Below are 21,518 nucleotides of genomic sequence, written 5' to 3' on the forward strand. Positions count from 1 at the left end.
AATGCTTCCAACTTTTCCCCGTTCAGTATGATGTTGGCTGTGGGTTTGTAGTCTATGGCTTTTATAACTTTGAGGTATGTTCCTTCTATTCCTGGTTTGTTGAAGATTTTTAATCATGAAAGGGTGCTGGATTTAATCAAATGCTTTTTCTGCATCTATTGAGATGATCATATGGTGTTTGCTTTTCTTATGTTTATGTGGTGAATCATGTTTATTGATTTGCACATGCTGAGCCATCCTTGAGCCCCTGAGACTTGATCATGGTTAATTATCTTTCTAATGGGCTGTTGAATTTGATTTGCTAGTTTTTTGTTGATAATTTTTACATCTATATCCATAAAAGATATTGATCTGCCATTTTCTTTTTTTGTTGTGTCCTTTCCTGGCTTTGGTATCAAGGTGATACTGGCTTCATAGAATGAGTTAGGGAGGGTTCCCTCCTTCTCAATGTTTTGGAATAATTTCTGTAGGATGGGTTCTTCTTTGCAGGTCTGGTAGAATTTGGCTGTGAATACGTCTGATCTGGGACCTTTTTGGGTTGGGAGTATTTTTTTATTACTGCTTCAATTTCACTGCTCATTATTGGTCTGTTCAGAATTTCTATTTCTTCATGACTGAGGCCAGGGAGGTTGTTTGTTTCCAGGAATTTATCCATTTCCTCTATATTTTCTAGTTTATGTGCATAGAGATTTTCATAGTATTCATGGATGATATTTTGTATTTCTGTGGTATCAGTTGTAATGTCTCCTTTTTCATTTCTTGTTGAGCTTATTTTGGCACATTCTCTTCTATTTCTGGTTAATCTAGTTAGAGGTCTATCGATTTTGATTATCTTTTCAAAGAACCAACTTTTATTTTGTTGATTTTTTTGTAATTTTTTTTTTGTTTCCATTTTGTTTAGTTCTGCTCTGAGCTTTGTTGTTTCTTTTCTTCTGCTGGCTTTGTGTTTGGTTTGCTTTCCTTTTCCTTTGAGATGTGACATTAGGTTGCTAATTTGTGATCTTTTTGTCTTTTTAATATATGAATTTAAGGCTGTGAATTTTCCCCTTAGGACTGCTTTTTCTGTATCCCATAGATTTTGCTAGCTTGTGTCCCCTTTGTGATTAAGTTTGAAGAATCTTTTGATTTCTGTCTTAATTTCATCATTGACTGAAGAATCATTCAGCAGCAGGTTGTTTAATTTCCATGACTTTGTGTAGATTTGAGTGTTTCCCTTGGAATTGATTTCTAGTTTTATTGCACTGTGGTCTGAGAAGACACATGGTATGATTTTTATTGTTTTGAATTTGCTGAGACATCTTTTGTGGCCTATAATATGATCAATCTTGGAAAATGTTCCATGTGCTGGTATGTTCAGTAGTTTTTGGGTAGAATGTTCTCTAAATGTCTGTTAGGTCAATTTGTTCTGGAGTCCTGTTTAATCTAGTTTTTCTTTATTGATTTTCTGCTTTGATGATCTGTCCATCTCTGTCAGTGGGGTGTTGAAGTCCTTGGCAATTATGTTGCCACTGTTTATTTCTTTGCTTAAAGTAGAATTTGCTTTATGAATCTGGGAGCTCCTCTGTTAGGTACATATACATTTAGGACTGTTATGTCTCTTGTTGAATTGCTCCCTTTACCATTATATAATGATCATCTTTGTCTTTTTTTTACCATTGTTGATTTAAAGCCTACTTTGTATGATATGAGAATGGCTGTACCTGCTCACTTCTGGTTTCCATTTGCATGGAACATTTTTTCCATCCCTTTAACTGAGTCTTTGCGAGTCTTTGAGAATTAGATGTGTTTCTTGGAGACAGCATATACTTGGGATGTGTTTCTTCATCCATTCAGCCAGTGTGTGTCTTTTCAGCGGGACACTGAGGATGTTCACATTCAGTGTTAGTATTGATATGTAGGATACTGTTCTGTTCATCATGTTGGATGATACCTGGTTATTTTTTTTTCTCTCTTGTGCAACTGTTTTATAAAAGCTATGAGTTTAACTTTTGGGTGTTTTTACACTGATGGGTATCTATTGTGCTATTCCATTTATAATGCAGTTCTGAGTATGTCTTGTAGGGCAGGTCTAGTAGTGACAAATTCCCTTAGTGTTTACTTGTCTAAAAAAGTCTTTATTTATCCATAATTTATGACACTTAGTTTTACAGGATACAAAATTCTTGGCTGACAGTTGTTCTAAGAAGACTAAAAATAGGGCCCCAATTCTTTCTGGCTTGTAAGGTCTCCACTGAGAAGCCTGCTGTTTGACCATTGCTATTAATTATGAGATTTACTTCAACGTTGAAACCTGTGTGTTTACTGTGGTTTCTAGCATATCTGACTCTTGATGGTTCCTAATGGTAAAAATATTTTAAAGAACTATAAGGGATCTCTGAGTTTGTTTCAGAGATGAAAGCACAGGAAGATCCTGGGAAACAGGGGTTCTTGTTCTAATGTAATTTGAGTCTAGGACTTCAGTAGCTCAAATTATTCAGGGAAAATTTGGCTCAAAAAGAGGATGTCTTTCTTGCTGTTCCCCTATCCATACTGTGTGTTAGTTGAACATTGATGTGCTGCTTTTTGTCCCACAGAGCCAGCAGGAGCCTGTGTCAGCAGAACATGTTAGAGCAGAGTTGCTGCATGTCCAAACTGCGGCTCCTCCTCCTGGGGAAATGTCAGTCAGGAAAAAGTGCCACAGGAAACACCATTCTGGGAAAACCTGTATTTAAGTCACTATGCAGTGGTCAGATGGTGACTAAAATGTGCCAGAGAGAGCATGGGGACCTGAAAGGGAGGGAGGTTGTGGTCATTGACACCCCTGACCTTTTCTCAAAAGTTTATGCTGAAGACAAGCAACGCAACATCCAGCACTGCTTGGAGCTCTCTGCTCCCAGCCTCCATGTCCTGCTCCTGGTAATTTGCATTGGCCATTATACAAGGGAGGATGAGGAAACAGTCCTGGGAATTGAAAAGGTGTTTGGATCTGAAGCCAGGAGACACATCATTATTGTTTTCACTCATAAGGATGAGTTAGAAGATGACTTTCTGCACGATTACATTGATAACAACAAGTCTCTCAAGGAGTTGGTTCAAAATTGTGGGGGCCGATACTGCGTTTTCAACAACAAGACAGGTGAGGACGAACGGATCGCCCAGGTGTCAGAGCTCCTCTGCAAGATCAAGGATTTAGTGGTTGAGAACCAAGGACCATATTGTGTGAACTTCAAAATGGAAGGCAGCAGATTCCAGGTAAAAATTCTTGTTAATGTCTCTAAGGATTTCTTTGTTGCTAAAGCTTAGTAGGATAAAGATGGATACAAATATGAAATATTGCCTTGTGTGATGGAACTTGAGTTTCATTTAAGGAGATATTTATATATAATCTGCAATAATAGGAGATATCAGACTGTAGGCTATTTGAAGTATCAGCCTAAGGACTTTAGACTTTCTTGGCAAATTAATGGACAAGTTTAACCCCTTATCTTACCTGGCCCCTCATATTATTGAAGACACAAATGATTCTTTAGACTCTCTCTTTCCCTAGCTTCAACAGAACTACCCTCTTATTGTTTGGTTTTCCCTGCTTTATTTCTGGCTACTCCAAAGATTGCTGAATCCTCCTCTAATCTCTGACCTCTAAAAGTTGACATCCTCAGGGCTTGGTTCTGGCCCTTCTTCAATTCCTTACACTCTCTTCTCAGATGATCCCACATTTTTATGGCACTGAGCTCCATTTATTGCTAGCATTTTCAAAATCATTAAAAGTAGTAACTGTAGTCTGTCCACAGTCTGACCTTTGAGCTCAGACTCCTTTATGCAATTGCTACTTGGCATCTTCACTTGTCTCTCTTAATTTTTGATCTGTCTTAAATCTATAAGACTTTTCCTCTCAATTCAATCAATGGTTATAGTGCTCCTCATAATCTTCATACCTAAGCCCAGATGTCAGCTTTGATACCCTGCTGGCTTGCGTCTGAAATCATCAGGGATCTATCACCTGGAATCCACCTACTTTCCACCATCTCTGCTCCCACCACCTGGTCCAAGCCAGCATCTTTTCTTGCCTATACTATTTTAACTTACTAATGACATTCATTCTTGGACCTTATACCCTAATCCATTTTACACATAATAGCCAGGGTGGTATTTTATTTAATTTTTTGACATGAAAGGAAAATGTCCTTGTAACTAAGGAAAATACAAAAATGCAGGCTTTTGCCTTTGAGGAGCTTACACTTCAATTGGAATGACTTATGCATAGGAAACAAAGCACTCACCGGCTCAGTGTAAGCAGGGAAGGCTGAGACAGGATTCCGGAGCTGTAAGTGCCAGAGGATGAAAAGCGGGCAAAAGTGGAGCCTGGGGGAAGTTTTGGCCAGACGGAGAGACTTCTTAGAGGTGGAGAGCAATAAGCCTAAGCAGGATGAAAATAAGAAGAAAATCAACATGTATTTGGTGCCTGCTAAATTCCAGATACATACATAAGCTGGTGAAGTCTTCATAGCACCTCTGCGTACAGCTGTTCTACTGATGAGGAAACCGAGGCTCAAGAGAACCTGTGCTACCCACCCTTTTAGCTCCTATGCCTGAGTTCTCTCTCTTTTACCACAATGTGTCTCTCTCTTGAGGGATGTGTGGAACAGGGATGTCAGCAAAGAGGAGGATGAGTTTTCTACAACGAATCCCCCCTTGTTTAAATGCTTTGGTCACTTCCCGCTGATCTTACAATGAAGTTCAGAACCTGGCTGACCTTTAATTTAGCCTGGCTCCTTGCCCTGTACCCTTTCTGTGCGCTGGCGTCACGGACCTTCCCGTGGGCCGTTGAGATATGCTCACGTCGGTGCCAGAGCCTCCAGCCCGCGATGCTGTCTGCAACGACACTGCTCTCCCGCCCCACCCTGTGTCGCTCTGCGTTTGTTTAGCCACCTGCCTCGCTGAAGCTCACTCCTCAGGGTCGCCTCCTTGACCGTTCTGACTCTCAGGACCCTGAAACGAGCCTCCACAGCTCCCCTCCCCTCAGGGCACCCCTCAGACTGGTCACCAGCGTATCAAGTGATTCCAATGGTGCCTCCCGCCACGCTCCATGAGAGCAGCAATCACGTCTGCTTGGTCGACTGCGGTATCCCAGTTCTGTCTTCTGTAAGACAGAGATCATGATCACATGTATCTCAGGAGCTGCTGTGAGGATTCAATGAGATGCTTACAAGTTGTTAACAAATGCTTAAAATTTGGTAGGTGTTCAGTAATTATTAGCTGTTATTATTTTATGAAAATATATGAGAGTCAAATAAATTATGGAGACCTCAAGGACTTTAACAATCCAGAGACTGAGTCAGATCCCTCCTTTTAGGACTCTATGCCCTGGAAATAAAAACATTAGTATATATAAAGTTATATGGGCAAGAATAGTTATCACAGAATTTTAAAAATAGTAAAACCAGAAATAACCTGGAGATCAATCAATAAAGGGCTGGTTGCATTAGTTATGCATGTCCACGCTATGGAATAAATTGTATCTACTAAAAAGAATGATGTAGATTTACCTGCGTTGACTTCTGCCAATGTACAGGATACATTACATACTACAGACACCTAGTAAGTCTCTTTATATGTCCACGTATGCTTGTATGTATTAGTGCAAATGTAAAAAAACATAGAAGGATATATATCAGTTAAAAACTGTTGCTTTTCTGGTGGATTGGGGATGCAAAGTTTATTAATCTTTATATTATGCACATTTACATTGTAACAATCTTTTGTGGTTAAATAACACTAAAGAATTTGAACTGGGCTATGTAAGGTGAAAGAAATCTGACAATCAGAGCTGAATGGAGAGGACTCTGGGAGAGGGACGATGAAAAATATCAAAGACATTGGGCAAGGCAAGCAAGAAAGCAGAGGGAGGGTTTCCTTGGCTGACATGGAGGTTTAACAAAGATGAAGTTAAAATGAAGTCTAGGAACTTTCTAGGAATGGCAGGTTCATCAAGACTGCACGTCACGTTTTTCACTTCCTTTCTTGATTCCATGGCAATTTAAATTTTGGGAGTGAGCATAGGATTCACCAGGCAGGAGAAAGGGATGTCAATTATGTGTTTGGCCCCCATCCAGTTGTCTCTATTTGCCAAATTTGCGGGGAGTTTTCAAATTTTGCTGGGCCTCATGTTAGAAGAAGCTTCATCCTATTGTTAGAGCAGCGAGGGAAGGAGACATTGGAGATGTTACCACCTCTGGGAACCGGTCCCAGCAGCAACAGTGGGATCTAAGGATCAACTGTCATTCCGGACAGGTCCACAAAGGCCATTGAAGAGCATGACCAGGGCCTTGATTTGATCACCTCCTAATCTGCAGATTACTCTGAATTATATATTTAGGTTTCCATTTTGTTAATTTGCAAAAAGATGAGATTTGAAATCTATGTGCATCATTTTTTTCCCTTTATTTTCTAGGATTGTGTGAATGAAGCCACATCTCAGGAGGGGGACCATCTGCATGGTAAGTTGATCCTTTAAAAATATTAAGCTCATATCTGTATTCTTTTTAGTCCATTATGCAGCCAAGTTGAAGTGAATAAATTATCCATATAAATCAGAACAAAAATGCACCCTGGAGACCTAGCCTAGGTTGTTGCCCACAACCGGCTCTCCAAGGACCCTCCTAACACTCATGAATAGGCGCAGTACCAGAAAAGGTCCTAGAGACACTGTGCCTGGACTTTTCTGAAATGTCACAGAGCTAGGCTTACCTCTTGTGGCTTCTTTCCTAACTCAGCCTCTTCTTTCCGGCCCTGGCTCCAGCATTGTCCAGGTTTTGACTCCTGCTAGGAAAGCGGAAATCGGTCCTTCGTGGACAATAACAACTTGCAGAATCCGCTGATGGAGCGAGGTATCCATGTAACCATGGCTGTTAATGAAGTGTCCATCCTGCCCGTCTGCACCAGTCAATGCATGTAGACCTACCTCTTCCAGTTTAGTAGATGCAATTTGTTTCATAATGTGGACATACGCAACTACGGCAACCGTGCCTTTGTTGATGGATTTGCAGGTTATTTCTGGGTCAGCCCTAGGCAAGAGCCGAGTATTCGGCAGTGAACAAGATAGACAACATAGTTTTTCTCATGGAAACTCCCCATATTATAAAATCATAATTTTGATAATAATGATAAATGCAGGTGACATTATGTGCTGGGAAATAACTTTTATATATATAATTCCATCCTCACAGCATGTAATATACAATCCTTTTAAAAATATATAGTTTGGTCCTCATTAAAGCCCTGTGGAGGAGGCATCATTATTGTTATCCTTATTTCACAAATGGATGAACTCAGCCAGAAATGTGTGAATTCAGGCAGTGGGCTTCAAAATCCTGCTGGTGCCCTTCAGCCAAGACCCCCAGGAACACACTGTGACTGAACAGAACTGGGTTTATTGACGCATGGCAGTGACAGCGTGGCCCGCCATGGGGAATCACCGGGCATCTCAGAAAGACGGGGCTGGGAAGGATTTTCATAGGATGTGGGCTTGCGTTAGGTGAGCTTGAGGAAGGTTCCAGAAGGTGGGCCTTTGCTCCGGATGGATGCTATCAGGAAGTGGGAGTAGTGCCACAACAAGGTATTTTAATAGTTCTTTCTCAAAGGTGATGAGGGTGAAGTGAGGCTAAAGCTGTCAGGAAGCGGCTGTCATCGTCTTAGCTGGGACGGGATGTCTGGGCAATGCTCTTGTGCTTCTCTGTGTTCGGTCGTGACGGTGGAGAGGTCATGGTCACAGAGCGCTCGTGTCTGATGTTCTCTGATACTGGGAATGAGGAACAGGAGGGGCCACGGCCTCGCTGCGGATGTCAGACCAGCTCCTGGCTCTCAGGGGTACTGTTTCCTCCCTCAGCTCCTCCCTTTAACCACTGCACTATATTCTCTCCTGAACTGAAGGGAGAGACAATATTTGAAAGCATGAATTGTTATTTTGGTAGGAGTCATAAAGGAAGACATATGGCACCTAATCTGTACAGCTTTGGGGGAAGCAATTTAGGGGAAGCTCTTGTGAAGAAGTGATATTTGCACAGGAACCGGAAGGCCCCGCAGGAGTTAGACAGCATAAGAGACGAGGAAAGTGCTATCGTATGTACCAAAGCCCTGAAGGTGGTGAAGGACGAGAGGGGGAGTATGAGAGAGAGAGGAAGGGAGGCTTCGAGGCCTGATTCAAGTCCCTCCTTACCCACGAGGCCAGTCGGGACACTAAGGACTTTACAGGCGTTGTTCCCCTTGTTCCTGCAACAGCCCCACGACATGGGCATTAATATGCCCATCCTAACAATGTGTAAGCTGAGATTCACAAAGTAGAAACTTTTCCCAGGTGACACAACACAGACCTGGTGTCATTAGCATTTTAGCCATCTCGCTTTGCGCTAAATGCCGTGCTCATTCCCTCTCCCTGCCCTGTTGCTCAGAGGGTGAGCGACATGCCTGCCCATGAGGGCTGCTGATGCACCAGCCTCCATGCAAGTTCCCTGCAGTTGCTGACTCTACCTTTTGCTCAGCACATGAGTCTGGTGTTGACCTTGGGTCACAGGAGAAGTGTGGGAGCAGGGGATGTATGGAGATACAGTTTTTGGGTGCAGTTTTGCAGGTTTTTACAGCAATTTATTGTGGTATGATTTACATAGAGTAAAACGCATGAATCTTAAGTGTACAGCTGGGTGCCTTTTCCCATATCAACACATATGTGATCACCATCTAGATAAAGATCTAGAGCATTTCTATCACCTTGGAAGTTCTTACTGCCCCTCTCCAAAGAGATTCACTGTGCGGACTTCTGTCAACATAGATTAATTTTGATTCTTGAATTTTGTACAATGGAATCATATAGTACGTTGTTTTTGCATTTGGCTTCTTTCACTTGAGATCCATCCATGGTGCATATCACTAGTTTATTCTATTTTTTAAAGTTGCTGAGTGTATTTGGTTTTAGGAGTATACCACCAAGGGGCATTTAAAAATCAGATTCTCCCTGCTCCTACCTTGGCACCTGGGCCCCTAGTCCCAGTACTTGTCCTTGGTAACAGAATGAGGGACACCCCGAGGGCAGAGGCCGATGAAGGCCACATTTAGCATGTTCCTGTTCCCGGGAAATCTCAAGCTCCTGGCATGTCTCTTGGTTGACTCATGCTGCCTTTGTGGCTTTTACCTTGATGGATAGCTTCTGGCTGAGCCTCAGTTCTAGTGGTTCAGAGTGCTGTTGCCATTCTCTCCAAAAATTCACAGGGATGAGAAATAAAACCTGTCCACATTCATATTCAACTGCCGGAAGAGACTCTGAATTTGTCTGTCCCACAGGCCGAGGGGAGAGGCAGAGGCAGGACACAGGACCTGAGCGGAACCCGGAGACATCAGAACTGAGGGTCCTCCTTGTGGGGAAGTGCGGCGCTGGGAAAAGTGCAGCAGGAAACATCATTCTGGGGAAGCGGGTCTTTGAGACCAAATTCAGCCAGCAGCCAGTAACCCAGAGCTTTCGGTCTGAGAGCAGAATCTGGAGACAGAAGAAAGTTTTGATCATTGATTCTCCAGATATCTCATCTTCAAAGAACGTTGAGTCAGAGCTTAGGGAATACACCTGTGCAGGCCCCCATGCCTTCCTGATGGTGACGCCACTGGGCTTGTACAGCAAGAAAGATAAGGAGGTGCTGGACACCATCAAAAGCAATTTTGGAGACAAATTCATGGAGTACATGATCATTCTCCTTACCAGGAAAGAAGATTTAGGGGAGGAGAATCTAGATGAGTTCTTAAGGAGCAGCAAGCAAGCTGATCTCTACGGGCTCATCCAGAAATGTGAAGGCAGATACAGCGCCTTCAACTACCGGGCGACGGGAGAAGAGGAGCAAAGGCAGGTGGAGGAGCTTCTGCAAAAGATTGAGAACATGGTGCAGCAGAACAGAAACAAGCCTTGCATCTTTTGGGAAAAAGGTAAAATGAGGAATAGAAAACATTTTCATACATACTGTTTAAAAATAGATATAAAATATATAAGAACTTTTATTTTCTAAAAGGCATAGAGAAGATAGAAAGGACAGGTGCATTCTACCGACTATCTTTTCTCTATCTCTTTTCTTTCTCAGATTGTACTGAAGTTATGACCTTTCCATGCACAGTGTCCTGAACTGGTCTTTTTTTTTTTTTTTTTTTTTTTTTTTGAGACAGAGTCTCACTCTGTTGCCCAGGCTAGAGTGAGTGCCGTGGCGTCAGCCTAGCTCACAGCAACCTCAAACTCCTGGGCTCAAGCGATCCTCCTGTCTCAGCCTCCCGAGTAGCTGGGACTACAGGCATGAGCCACCATGCCTGGCTAATTTTTTCTACATATATTTTTAGCTGTCCATATAATTTCTTTCTATTTTTAGTAGAGATGGGGTCTCGCTCTTGCTCAGGCTGGTCTCGAACTCCTGAGCTCAAACGATCCGTCCACCTCGGCCTCCCAGAGTGCTAGGATTACAGGCGTGAGCCACCATGCCCGGCCCTGAACTGGTCTTTAATTCTTTTGTGACCTTTAACCTATCTCCCTAACTGAATGGTGAGGGTCTTGAGGGAAGGAGTTGACCTTTTCCAATCTCATTTCCCCCACAGTGTACTGTTGCCCAGGGTTTGGCTCACTGCCCTCTCCTCTACTGCAGGAGGACTCCCCAGCCCTCAGTTCCCACAGGTAGACCTGAGCTGAGATCCTTCCCATTCTTACTCATCCCATTCTCCTCTGCTTCAAACATCTTTACCCAGGAAGAATTGCAGATCCAAATGGGCATGTGTGTTTATTGAACCCTTTCGTGTTCCCCATGGAAGGCCAGATACTCGGGAGCCTCCTAAAGACGTACAGATATCTGGGGAAGTCAGACAGGCTATGCGGAGGAAGCCCAATTTGAAACAGTCTTTGGAGAATGGGTAGGGTTTGGCTGACTGAGCAGAAAGCTGGAAGACCTTCTAGCGAGTACACTAGCAATCTGAAGCAAAGAGGTAGGACTACTGAGCATGCCACTTGTTTGGGGACAATAAAGATGATCTTGATGGAGGTGGGGGTTCACAGCTCTAGATAATGTGGGATAGGGGGCCGGGTGCGGTGGCTCACGCCTGTAATCCTAGCACTCTGGAAGACCGAGGCGGGAGGATTGCTTGAGGTCAGGAGTTTGAGACCAGCCTGAGCAAGAGCAAGACCTCGTCTCTACTAAAAATAGAAAGAAATGATCTGGACACCTAAAAATATATAGAAAAAATTATCTAGGCATGGTGGTGCATGCCTGTAGTCCCAGCTACTCGGGAGGCTGAGGCAGAAAGATGGCTTGAGCCCAGGAGTTTGAGGTTGCTGTGAGCTAGGCTGATGCCACGGCACTCTAGCCCAGGCAACAGAGTGAGACTCTGTCTCCAAAAAAAAAAAGTGAGACGGGGAGGTTAGACTAGATTTCAGAGGCACCTGAGAACCAGACCCTCTGTGGGCACAGAAGCAGAGCCTGAAATACTGACAAATATGGGGTTTCGGAAGATGAAGCTACTGTTCATCCTGTAAGCATAACTGTGAGATTGTGGGCTCACGATAAGCAGTTCAGTCATTTCCCCCCGGAGGAAGAGCATGGGATGGGCTTTCCTCCCTCTTTATCAAGTGACTAATATCTGCTTTGAGGCAGATATTAGTCACTTGATAAAGAGTTCGTAATGGAAGAGAACTGTGATGAAGCCTGAATGAGCACTGGACCATCACAACAGTGCAAGTGCAAAGGCGTAAGGAAAACCTGCAAAGAATACTATTGTAATGTCTCTGCGCATCTGCAATTCCATTCATAGGGAAATTCACTCTCTTTCTCCATGGCTGACACCACGCACAGCAGTGTTCTGTGAATATTCATTACTACAGCCACGAAGTGCCTTTTGACTCATCAGTGAAAGACAATTAAGTTCAATGTGGATTTAATGAGAAATAAAGTTTAGCATGATCTAAGCATGGAATCTGCTAATTCATCAATGGTATATATTGTTACTTTTTCATGAAAGTCAATTCTATAGACTAATTCTTTAAATATCTTAAGGAGAGATTGCTATAGTTAGCACTATTGGCAATGGGAAGACATAGTTGCAACAGGAACAGCCGACAAAAGGACAAGATGTGTAGACGGGACCTGGCTGAGGGGGAAAAGAGCCATAAGGCCAGTGGCACTCACAGGAGCCAGGGAGTCAGAGAAGGTACCAGAAAAAGGGGGCAGGGCAGATTCAGAGGTAGGAACAGTGCCATGTTAGTGGATGAGTACTGGGTGGAGACAGTGGTCTGAGTCCTGCTGCTGAGTTCGCTGAGTGAACCAGGACAAGCCACTCCCGTGCCTGGGGATCGACCTGCCAGGTGAGAGGGAGGCCTTGGCCCTGCCCGAGCATCCCCGCTGCTTTAGTGACGTCATCCTGCTTTGTGGCATGACTTTGGTTTTTCTTATTTTTTATTTTATTTATCTATTTATTTTTAAACTTAAAAAAAATTTCAATAGATTTAGGAGGTACAAATGGGGATTTGTTACGTGGATATATTGTATAGTGGTGAAGTATGGGCTTTTAGTGTGCCCATCACCTGAATAGTGTGCATTGTACCCGATAGGTAATTTTTCATCCCTCACAATTCTCCCACCCTCCTCCCTTGTGAGTCTTTGGTGTCCTTATACCACTCTGGGTGACCATGCATAGCCAAAGCTTAGCTCTCATTTATAAGTGCAAACATGCAGTATTTGGTTTTCTGTTCCTGAATTACTTCACTTAGGGTAATGGTCTCCTGTTCCATCCAAGTTGCTGAAAAAGACATTATTTCATTCTTTTTTATGGCTGAGTAGTACTCCATGCTGTGTGTGTGTGTGCGTGTGTGTGTGTACAAGATTTTTTTATCCAGTTATCAGTTGATGGGTACTTAGGTTGATTCCGTATCTTTGCAATTGTGAATTGTGCTGTGATAAACATATGAGAGTGCAGGTGTCTTTTTGATATAATAACTTCTTTTTCTTTGAGTAGATACTCAGTAATGGAATTGCTGGATCAAATGGTAGATCCACTTTTAGTTCTCTCAGAAATCTCCACACTGATACCCACAGAGATTGTGTGAGTTTCCATTCCCACCAGCAGTGTATGAGTGTTCCCTTTTCATCACATCTGCACCAGAATCTATTGTTTTTTGACTTTTTTTTTTTTTTTTTTTTAGACAGAGTCTCACTCTCTTGCTGGGGCTAGAGTGCCGTGGCGTCAGCCTAGCTCACAGCAACCTCAAACTCTTGGGCTCAAGCGATCCTCCTGCCTTGGCCTCCCGGGTAGCTGAGACTACAGGCATGTGCCACCATGCCTGACTAATTTTTTCTATTTTTAGTTGTTTGGCTATTTTTTTTCTCTTTTTAGTAGAGACGGGGTCTCGCTCTTGCTCAGGCTGGTCTCGAACTCCTGAGCTCAAGCAATCCTCCCGCCTCAGTCTCCCAGAGTGCTAGGATTACAGGCATGAGCCACTGCATCTGGCCTGTTTTTTGACTTTTTACTAATGACCATTCTAATTGGAGTAAGATGATATCTCATTGTGGTTTTAATTTGCATTTTCCTGATGATTATCATGTAGAGCATATTTTCATGTATTTTCTTGCCATCTGTATATCTTGTTTTGAAAAATGTCTGTTCATGTAGTTTGCCCAGTTTTTAAAATTTTTTTTTATTTCAGCATATTACGAGGGCACAAATGTTTAGGTTACATATATTGCCTTTGCCTCACCCGAGTCAGAGCTTCAAGTGTGTCCATCCCCCAGACGGTGCCCACCGTACCCATTAGGTGTATATATACCCATCCTCTTCTCCCCCTGCCCAACACTCGATGAATGTTACTATATGTGCACTTGAGTTTTGATCAGTTAATACCAATTTGATGGTGAGTACATGTGGTGCTTGTTTTACCATTCTCGTGATAATAGGGTTGCTTGATTTTTTTCTTGCTGCGTTGTTTGATTCTGGGTATTAGTCGTTTGTCAGATGCATACTTTGCTAATATTTTCTCCCATTCTGTAGGTTGTCTATTACATAACTTTAAAGTCCAATTCCAGATAGGCCCAGGGTCACAAATCTTTTCTGCTTTCCTTCTGACAGAAACCCTGAACCTGATCCTCGTGGGGAAGTGTGGGACTGGAAAGAGTGCGACCGGGAACACCATCCTGGGGAGTGTCATCTTCCCCTCTCAGCTCCGAGCCCAGCCGGTCACCAAGGTGTGCCAGAGTGGCAGGAAGACGTGGGATGGGCAGGACGTGGTGGTGGTGGACACTCCTTTCTTCAACCAGATGCCTGGTGCTGAGAAGGATCCATCCTGGTTAGAGGAGGAGACTAAACGCTGTGACTCCTGCTGTGAACAAGGGACCAGGATTTTTGTCCTGGTGTTCCAGCTGGGGCGATTCACCGAAGAGGACAAAGCCATGGTGGAGGAACTGGAGTCCACCTTCGGAAAGGATGCGATGCGTTATGCCATTGTGCTGTTCACCCGGACGGAGGACCTTGGGCAGGGGACGCTTGAAGATTACGTCGAGAACACAAAAAACAAAGCCCTTAAGAACATAATTACAAGGTGTGGGAAGCGATATTGTGGTTTTAGTAACAAAAAAACGGGCCAAGCTGGGGAAGCCCAGGTGAAAGCTCTTTTGACACTGGCCAACGAGCTGAGAAGGAAGCGTAAAGGTGATGGGAATGGCTATTTATGTGAGAATGTCATAAAACAAATCAAACATGCTCAGGAAAAGTGCAATATGAAAAAAATCCTAAAGCATTTAAAAGGTGAATGTAAGTAGCTGAAAAGCCTGGGGTCTCTTTAAGTTAGGGACACCCTCAGGTTGGAGAGGGGGGCATGGTAGGACTCATGGATGGGAAGAGGATCTACGGCTTTGAGGGCTTGGGAGATAAATGTATCCCACCTTCAGCTGTTTGTAGGTAAATTGTGGGGCTGGGGCAAATATAGCGGACTGTAAAGAAAAAGGAGTCCAGGAGTAGACAGTCTGGGGCTGGCGGGCACTAACTTTCCAGCTTCATCCTGTCTTTCCACCCACCTTCATTGGCACATGGCTTCCACACTCAAGTTTGCTGCTTGGTTCCAAGACGGTGGTGTCCTACCCATGGCTGAGAAGAAATTAATAATACTGAGAGCTGCCTGGGGTGGGTGATATGTGAGACGGAAAATAGGGAATCTTCTTCAGGGTAGGTATAGGGTCAGATGTTTTCAATCACTTTATATGATTTGATGTTATTTGCTTATTTTCTCCCTTACAATATCGGGTTACCTTCAAGATTAACCCATTTATAAAAGCATGGATTGTCATTATTAATATTTTTGGACTTCACATAACCCTTTACATGATGACGTCTGGAAAACGTGTATGTAAATATATTCAGTTGAATGAAATAATAAACATGACTTAGATTACAAATTCATGTTCTCCTTTCAATCTCTATTTTTCTGATTTAGAGAGAGTCAGCGTTCATGAAGAGGCAATTGAGATGTTTTTACATACTTTTTGATTCAGGAGAGGTTTTTGCAACTTTGGTGCCTGAGAGCCTTTAGATTGGTGACAGCCACTTGGTGAGAGGTCTGTGCCAGCTCAGGTGCCTTCCACTCTGGACATTTACTACAGCAAGAACAAATAAATGTAACCAATGTTGGAACCAGAAACATGGGAGGAATAAGGTCTGGAAGGCATTCCATGTGTCTTCCCTGAGAGATCCCAGTTGCCAGCACAGCTGAGCAGGTGACACTGGGAGCTGCCCATGGCGGGGTATGCATGGGTTAAGCAATCTGGCATCAGCTCCCAGGGAGGAGCTAACATACACCGTTGTTTTCCTTTAGGTCCACTCCTGAGCGAGGCGACAATACTGCTGTGTCAGTTCTTCTGAGAAGGACATGCTGAGAAAGAGTTAGGAGTGCAAGAGGTTTATTAGGGGTAATGCCAGTGAAAGACAAAAGAGGGAGGAAGCAGAACTGGGCAGGGAAACCCTTCACACTGTGGTGGAGAAAGGGAAAGGAAAGCAGGGAGGAGCTGAGCTGGACAGGGAGAGGGAGCCTCAGATCTGACAAAGCCTGGGCCAGCTCAGTAGGGAGCTCTGGGGCAAAGACGAGTCATTGGCCCAGCGCTGCACTGGGCAGACACTGCTGTGCTCAGCTGTAGGCAAGGAGGACCCTGGGAGCAGCACGGTTCCCAGAAGGTGACGTGGGCCCCGACAGTGTCGCAGCTGGAGGCTGCCAGCTAGCTGCTTTGGAGCCGAATGGCAAGTTTCTTTTTTAAGGGAGAGCCTTCAAGAGTGGTGCTCCTCCATGCCTGCTACAACTGGCTGGCATGCTCCATGCCTCACTGAGGACCCCGCTTCAAGCTGGAAGTCCAGAACTGATATTCCACTGCCTCAGGCATATGTGTCTTAACAAGGCCACGGGCATCCTGGCCACCTGCAGTGTGGTGTTACTGATGTAACGTGGTGGTTCTCAACTGGAAATAATATTGCCCTGCAATTCTGTTTTTATTTATTTATTTTTTATCTCAGCATATTACAGGGGTACAATGTTTAGGTTACATACATTGCCTTAGCCTCACCCGAGTCAGAGCTTAAAGAGTGTCCATCCCCCAGACAGTGCACACTGCACCCATTAGGTGTGAACATACCCATCCCCTCCTCCCCCCACACCTGCCCGACACCCAATGAATGTTATGCGCTCACCATCAAATTGCTATTGACGGATCAACACTTATGTGCACATATAGTAGTGACATTCGTCGGGTGCCCTGCAATTCTTGGAGACGTTTTTTGTTTGTCACAACAGGGAGTAGGTTTTACCAGCACGTAGTAGGTAGAGGCCAGGGATGCTGCTGAACATCCTAGAATGCCCAGGGTAGTCCCACACCACAAACAATGACCTGGCCCCAAATGTCAACAGTCCTGAGACCGAGAGAGCCTGATGCAATGGGTAATGCGACGTACGGCAGGACGTCCAGGTGGTCCAGATCTCTGCGTTAGAGAGCGGGGGAGATCACTTCTAAGGAAGCGATTATTCCCTATTCACAGTGTCTGTTTAAGGCACTAAGCTTGTGACTGTTCTTCACATTGGGTCACTCTGCCACCAGAGCCTCCCCTCCTTCCTCACTGCAATCCTTTTCACTTTTCTCTCTTCCTGCATTGAGAAAGATGTACCAAAAAATGTGGCATTTGTGATAAAGTTAGCTTAAAGAGTAAAAAAAAGTTTCATGATTATAAGAAGACAGAAAATCCCATAAAAACTGGCTAATTTCCTGAAATGGTGTAGGCTGAGTTGCCGGCACGACGAGGAACCTGCAAGCAAGTTGGCTTCCCTGGGAGAGTCCCCAGGCCATTCGACGACGAGCCCTTCTCCTCCTGCCTCAAACGGAACATCCACCTTTTCAGTAAAGCTCCTCCCCTTTCTATCCCAGCGTTACATGCCTTTGTTCCATGGACCTGTTGGTCCAGCCTCTCCCACGGGGACACTGTCACCCTCCCTAACAGCTGGAGGCGTCAGCGTGCCTCATTCCCCATTTTCCCGCGAGAGGCAACTCGATGTTAATGAGAAACCACTGTGGCCTTACGCTCACATCTCTGTTTCCGACAGTTGACACAGGATGTACTCAACAGAGTGGTGTAAAATCTAGCTGTGAACAGAAAGATGCATTTCCCTTCCCAGCCACAAACATTTCCTATTTATTGCTTTTCACTTCACACTGTCCTCACATAGGTTAGTGGGTGTAGTGTAGCAGGCTAGATTTCCTGACCCACACATTATAAGGCAGCGTGTAGGATAGATGAAGAGGGGTCAAGCCTGGGCCAAGCTGTTAAGCCCTAAAGAGCCTCAGGAAACATAATTTGTCTTTCATAAATCTACAGTAACCTGAAGTTTAAAATGAGATCACATTGACAATAATTATGAATGTGTTCCTAGCTTGCACCCCACCTGCTGCAGCACTCCAGCCTCCCAGCAAGTTCTGTTTTCCCCAGATACATTAATATTTCTGAGTTTGCCCAGAGGACCAGCGATATCACCTACCAACACTATCTGTCATGAGTCATGTGGCATCTGCCACGCTTTTACTCTTCCTGATCAAAATCCTTCTCTGCTGGGTACCGCTTACTAGGCGCTATTAATTACAAAGCGTGACTCTCAATCCTATTGGCCACCATGATTTAGGTTGCCACTATTTCCAGGTCTACTGGGTACTGGAGTACCCTCCAAACACCTTTGGTATTTCTTCTGATTATTCCCGTTTTCACCGGGCAGGGAGTTTCTCACGGGCACCCCTACTGGTTCCACTGGCTGCTCACGCCTTCCGTCGTGGGTTTCCCGTCTTGGGAATGGTGCCATCATCGGTCAAGCTGCCCACACCGTGCACCTTGACTTTTCTTTGCAATAAATAACAAAAAACTGTGTCTCATAATGGCTTCATATCTCCCCGGCGCATCCACTTTCCCCCTTTTCTCCACTCCAGTTACGGTCACCATCAGTTCTGGTCTGGATCGTGGCAACTGTTTCTTAGGACTGAACTTGTTTCAAGGCGCTGCAGCCATGATGCTATTTATAAGGCTCACGTACAATTGTGAGGTGATGTCAGTGGGAAAGGCAGAGTAATGGTCTCCAAAAACCCTCATCTCCACAAAAACAACGCAGTCAAAACTAGTCAGAATCAATTTTTTTCAGAACTCTGGATATTAACCAAGGGCTTGAAGCTCTACTGGGAGTGTTAGTTGAAGAAAAATAGTAAAAACAGTGAGTTTTGTGGTGTTCCAACTCACCTCATTCCCATCACCCCCAACTCTGTGGTTTCCCTTGAAAACCAGTAAACTCTAATTACTGTGACAACTAGCAGCCACTGAGGGGGTCCAATGGAGTTCAAGCTCCTTAAAAGCCCATTCCTAGAAAAATGTCATTATTTGACCAGTCTGGTGGTTCCCTGGAAGACCCACTAGCAAGGTTTGTCTTTATTTGACCTGACTTGGAGCTTGCCCATGCTAACAGTCTCTTTCTACGGGTGCGTTTTGAAAATAATTATTTAACATCATGATTGCATGAGGCCAGTGAATAACAATTGGGGAAATAACAGGTTAAACAAAAAGCTTAAAAGGAAAAGCTGTGGAATGAGATAACATTGGGAACTTTGAAAAGCTTTGACATATTCTGGAACTCCAGAAGGGCACTCAAATGCACAGGGCTATGTCCATGCTAGGAATGTGCAAATATTCAGGACAGACCTGAGAGGACCCTAACTGCTTTCACTTCTGGCTGACCGAGAGACGCTGCACAAGCAGGAAATGAAGATGAAGGCCGAGTTGTAAACAGCCCAGCTGAGTATTGAAGGCACCTCCCAAGAAGCACACACAGCCCCTTGGCCAAGATTGAGGGATGTATAGATTCCAGAAATTTAAGGAACTCTTTGTCAATCACCAGTTGACCACTAAACTAACGGAGCTGAGAAGTCATTGGCCACACGTGACAAAGAATACAGACTTTACAAAATTAGTTTAGAAAAGTCACTAAACAAAACAACAGCAATCACTGCAACAAAAACAAAAAGTATGTGATTTCCAGTATCGATCGCGACATTATATTATGTCAAATGTCCAGTTTCTAACAAAAAATTATTAAACACACAAAGAAACAAGAAAGTTTGACCGATATACAAGAAAAAAACCTCAACTATCAATAGAAACTGTTCCTGAGGAAGCCCAGTCGTTGTTGGACTTACTAGAAAAAGTCTTTAAATCTGCCGTTCAAAATATGTTCAAAAAAATAGAGGAATCCATGTCTAAAGAACTAAAGGAAAGTATGAGAACAATGTCTCACAAAATAGAGAATACCAATAAAGAGATATAAATTATATAAAAAATACTAAATAAAGACAGCAGGATAAGTTCTGATGTTCATTGCACAGTAGGGCAACTAGACAGAAGATCAGCAAGAAAACAGAAGACTTGAAAAACACTATAAAGCCTAGAGCTAACAGACATGTACCGGACACTTTATCCAACAACAGCAGAACGCACATTTTTGCCAAGGGTTCATGAACTATTATCTAGGATAGACCATGAAATGGGTCATAAATTAAGTCTCAATGAGTTGAAAAGGATTAAAATAATGTATAGTATGGTCTTCAACTGCAACGGGGTGAAATTAGAAATCGAAATCAGAAGGAAATTTGGGAAATTCACAAATATGTGAAAATTAAATAACACACTGCCAAATCACCAGTGGACCAAAGAAGAAATCACAATGCAATTAGAAAAATTTTTGAGATGAAGGAAAATGAAAACAGAAAGTACTAAAACTTATAGGATGCATATAATGCAAAGCTTAAGGAAATTATAAAGCTGTATATATGCCTATATTAACAAAGAAGAAAGATCTCAAATCAATATCATAACCTTCCATCTTAAGTGACTGGAAAAAGAAGAGCCACTAAACATAAAGCAAGTGGCAGAAAGGAAATGGTAAAGATTAGAATGGAAATAAATAAAACAGAGACTAGAAAAGAAATAAAGATAAGAACAAAACTAAAAGTTTGTCCTTTGAAAAGAACAATGGAATGGATAAATCTTTAGCTAGTTTGACTAGGAAATAGGGAGAGTACTTCACAATTGATTCTATGAGGTCAGTATTATCCAGGCAAAGACATTACAAGAAAACCACAGACAAGTAGCCTTCACAACTTTAGGTATAAAAGTCCTCAACAAATACCAGTAAACCAAATGCAGCCACTTATAAAAGGAAGCCTGTGCCATACACAAGTTATATATATCTGGGGTTCATCCCGGAATGCAAGATTGGTTCAATATACAAATACTAGTCAGTGTATTACACCATATTAATAGAATCAAGGACAAAAGTCACATGATCATCTCAATAGGTGCAAAAAAACATCTGACAAAATCCAACACCAGTTTATGCCTAAAAAGTTGATAAGTTAGGAATAAATAGAATAATGATGTCCTTCAGCTTTACCCTTTTACGCCTTTCCATTGACGTCGTCAATCCAGACTCCTTGGTAGTTAAACGCAGTTCATTCTACTGTGGCGTCCACCAACAGCTCTGCTCTTAGCATCACCATTCTTACCGGAGCAGTCACACTGGGGCCCTGCAGTCTGCCTGCCTCGCACCCGACGGCCCTCCCGCCTCCCCAGACACGCACACATGCTTGGGATGACGACTCCAACTCATCATCCAGGTTTAAAAATTAATCTTCGATCTCATGTTCTGAAGCAAAGTTTTCTGACCCACTCGAGGCTGACTAGTACCCCTGCTAGTTGATTCTGTCATGCTCTATGCCCAGAGCAAGTGCGTATCACCGCTTGCTACCTCCCCGGGGATACTGTCAAATCCTTGAAGATAAAAGACTCTTGGTTAAATCATATCCCAAAATCTGATATGTCCAAGGCCCTCAATTTACAATCTGTCACTCAGATGTCAGCTGAGAACGCTCACTCCTCGATGAATTGGTTATAAGTGGTCCAAACTATAATCACAGTCTGTG

At 43.4% G+C, this 21,518-nt stretch overlaps 1 protein-coding gene across 2 annotated transcripts in view; it reads left to right on the plus strand.

The window, feature by feature from the left end:
• GIMAP8 (GTPase, IMAP family member 8) overlaps positions 1 to 15,357 on the plus strand; it is a 28,542-nt gene extending 13,185 nt beyond the window's left edge. Inside the window, exons 4-7 of one of the 2 annotated variants that reach the window (XM_069462032.1) lie at positions 2,574 to 3,231; positions 6,431 to 6,476; positions 9,313 to 9,942; positions 14,107 to 15,357. In XM_069462032.1, the coding sequence (XP_069318133.1) occupies positions 2,574 to 3,231; positions 6,431 to 6,476; positions 9,313 to 9,942; positions 14,107 to 14,795 (2,023 nt within the window). In that variant the 3' untranslated portion in view covers positions 14,796 to 15,357. Of the gene's footprint in view, positions 1 to 2,573; positions 3,232 to 6,430; positions 6,477 to 9,240; positions 9,943 to 14,106 lie in introns of both variants that reach the window. The other variant, XM_069462033.1, reaches the window with a different exon arrangement.
• Positions 15,358 to 21,518: the final 6,161 nt, after the last annotated feature.

The sequence above is a fragment of the Eulemur rufifrons genome, chromosome 29 (genome assembly GCF_041146395.1).
Source record: "Eulemur rufifrons isolate Redbay chromosome 29, OSU_ERuf_1, whole genome shotgun sequence".
Lineage (NCBI taxonomy): Eukaryota > Metazoa > Chordata > Mammalia > Primates > Lemuridae > Eulemur > Eulemur rufifrons.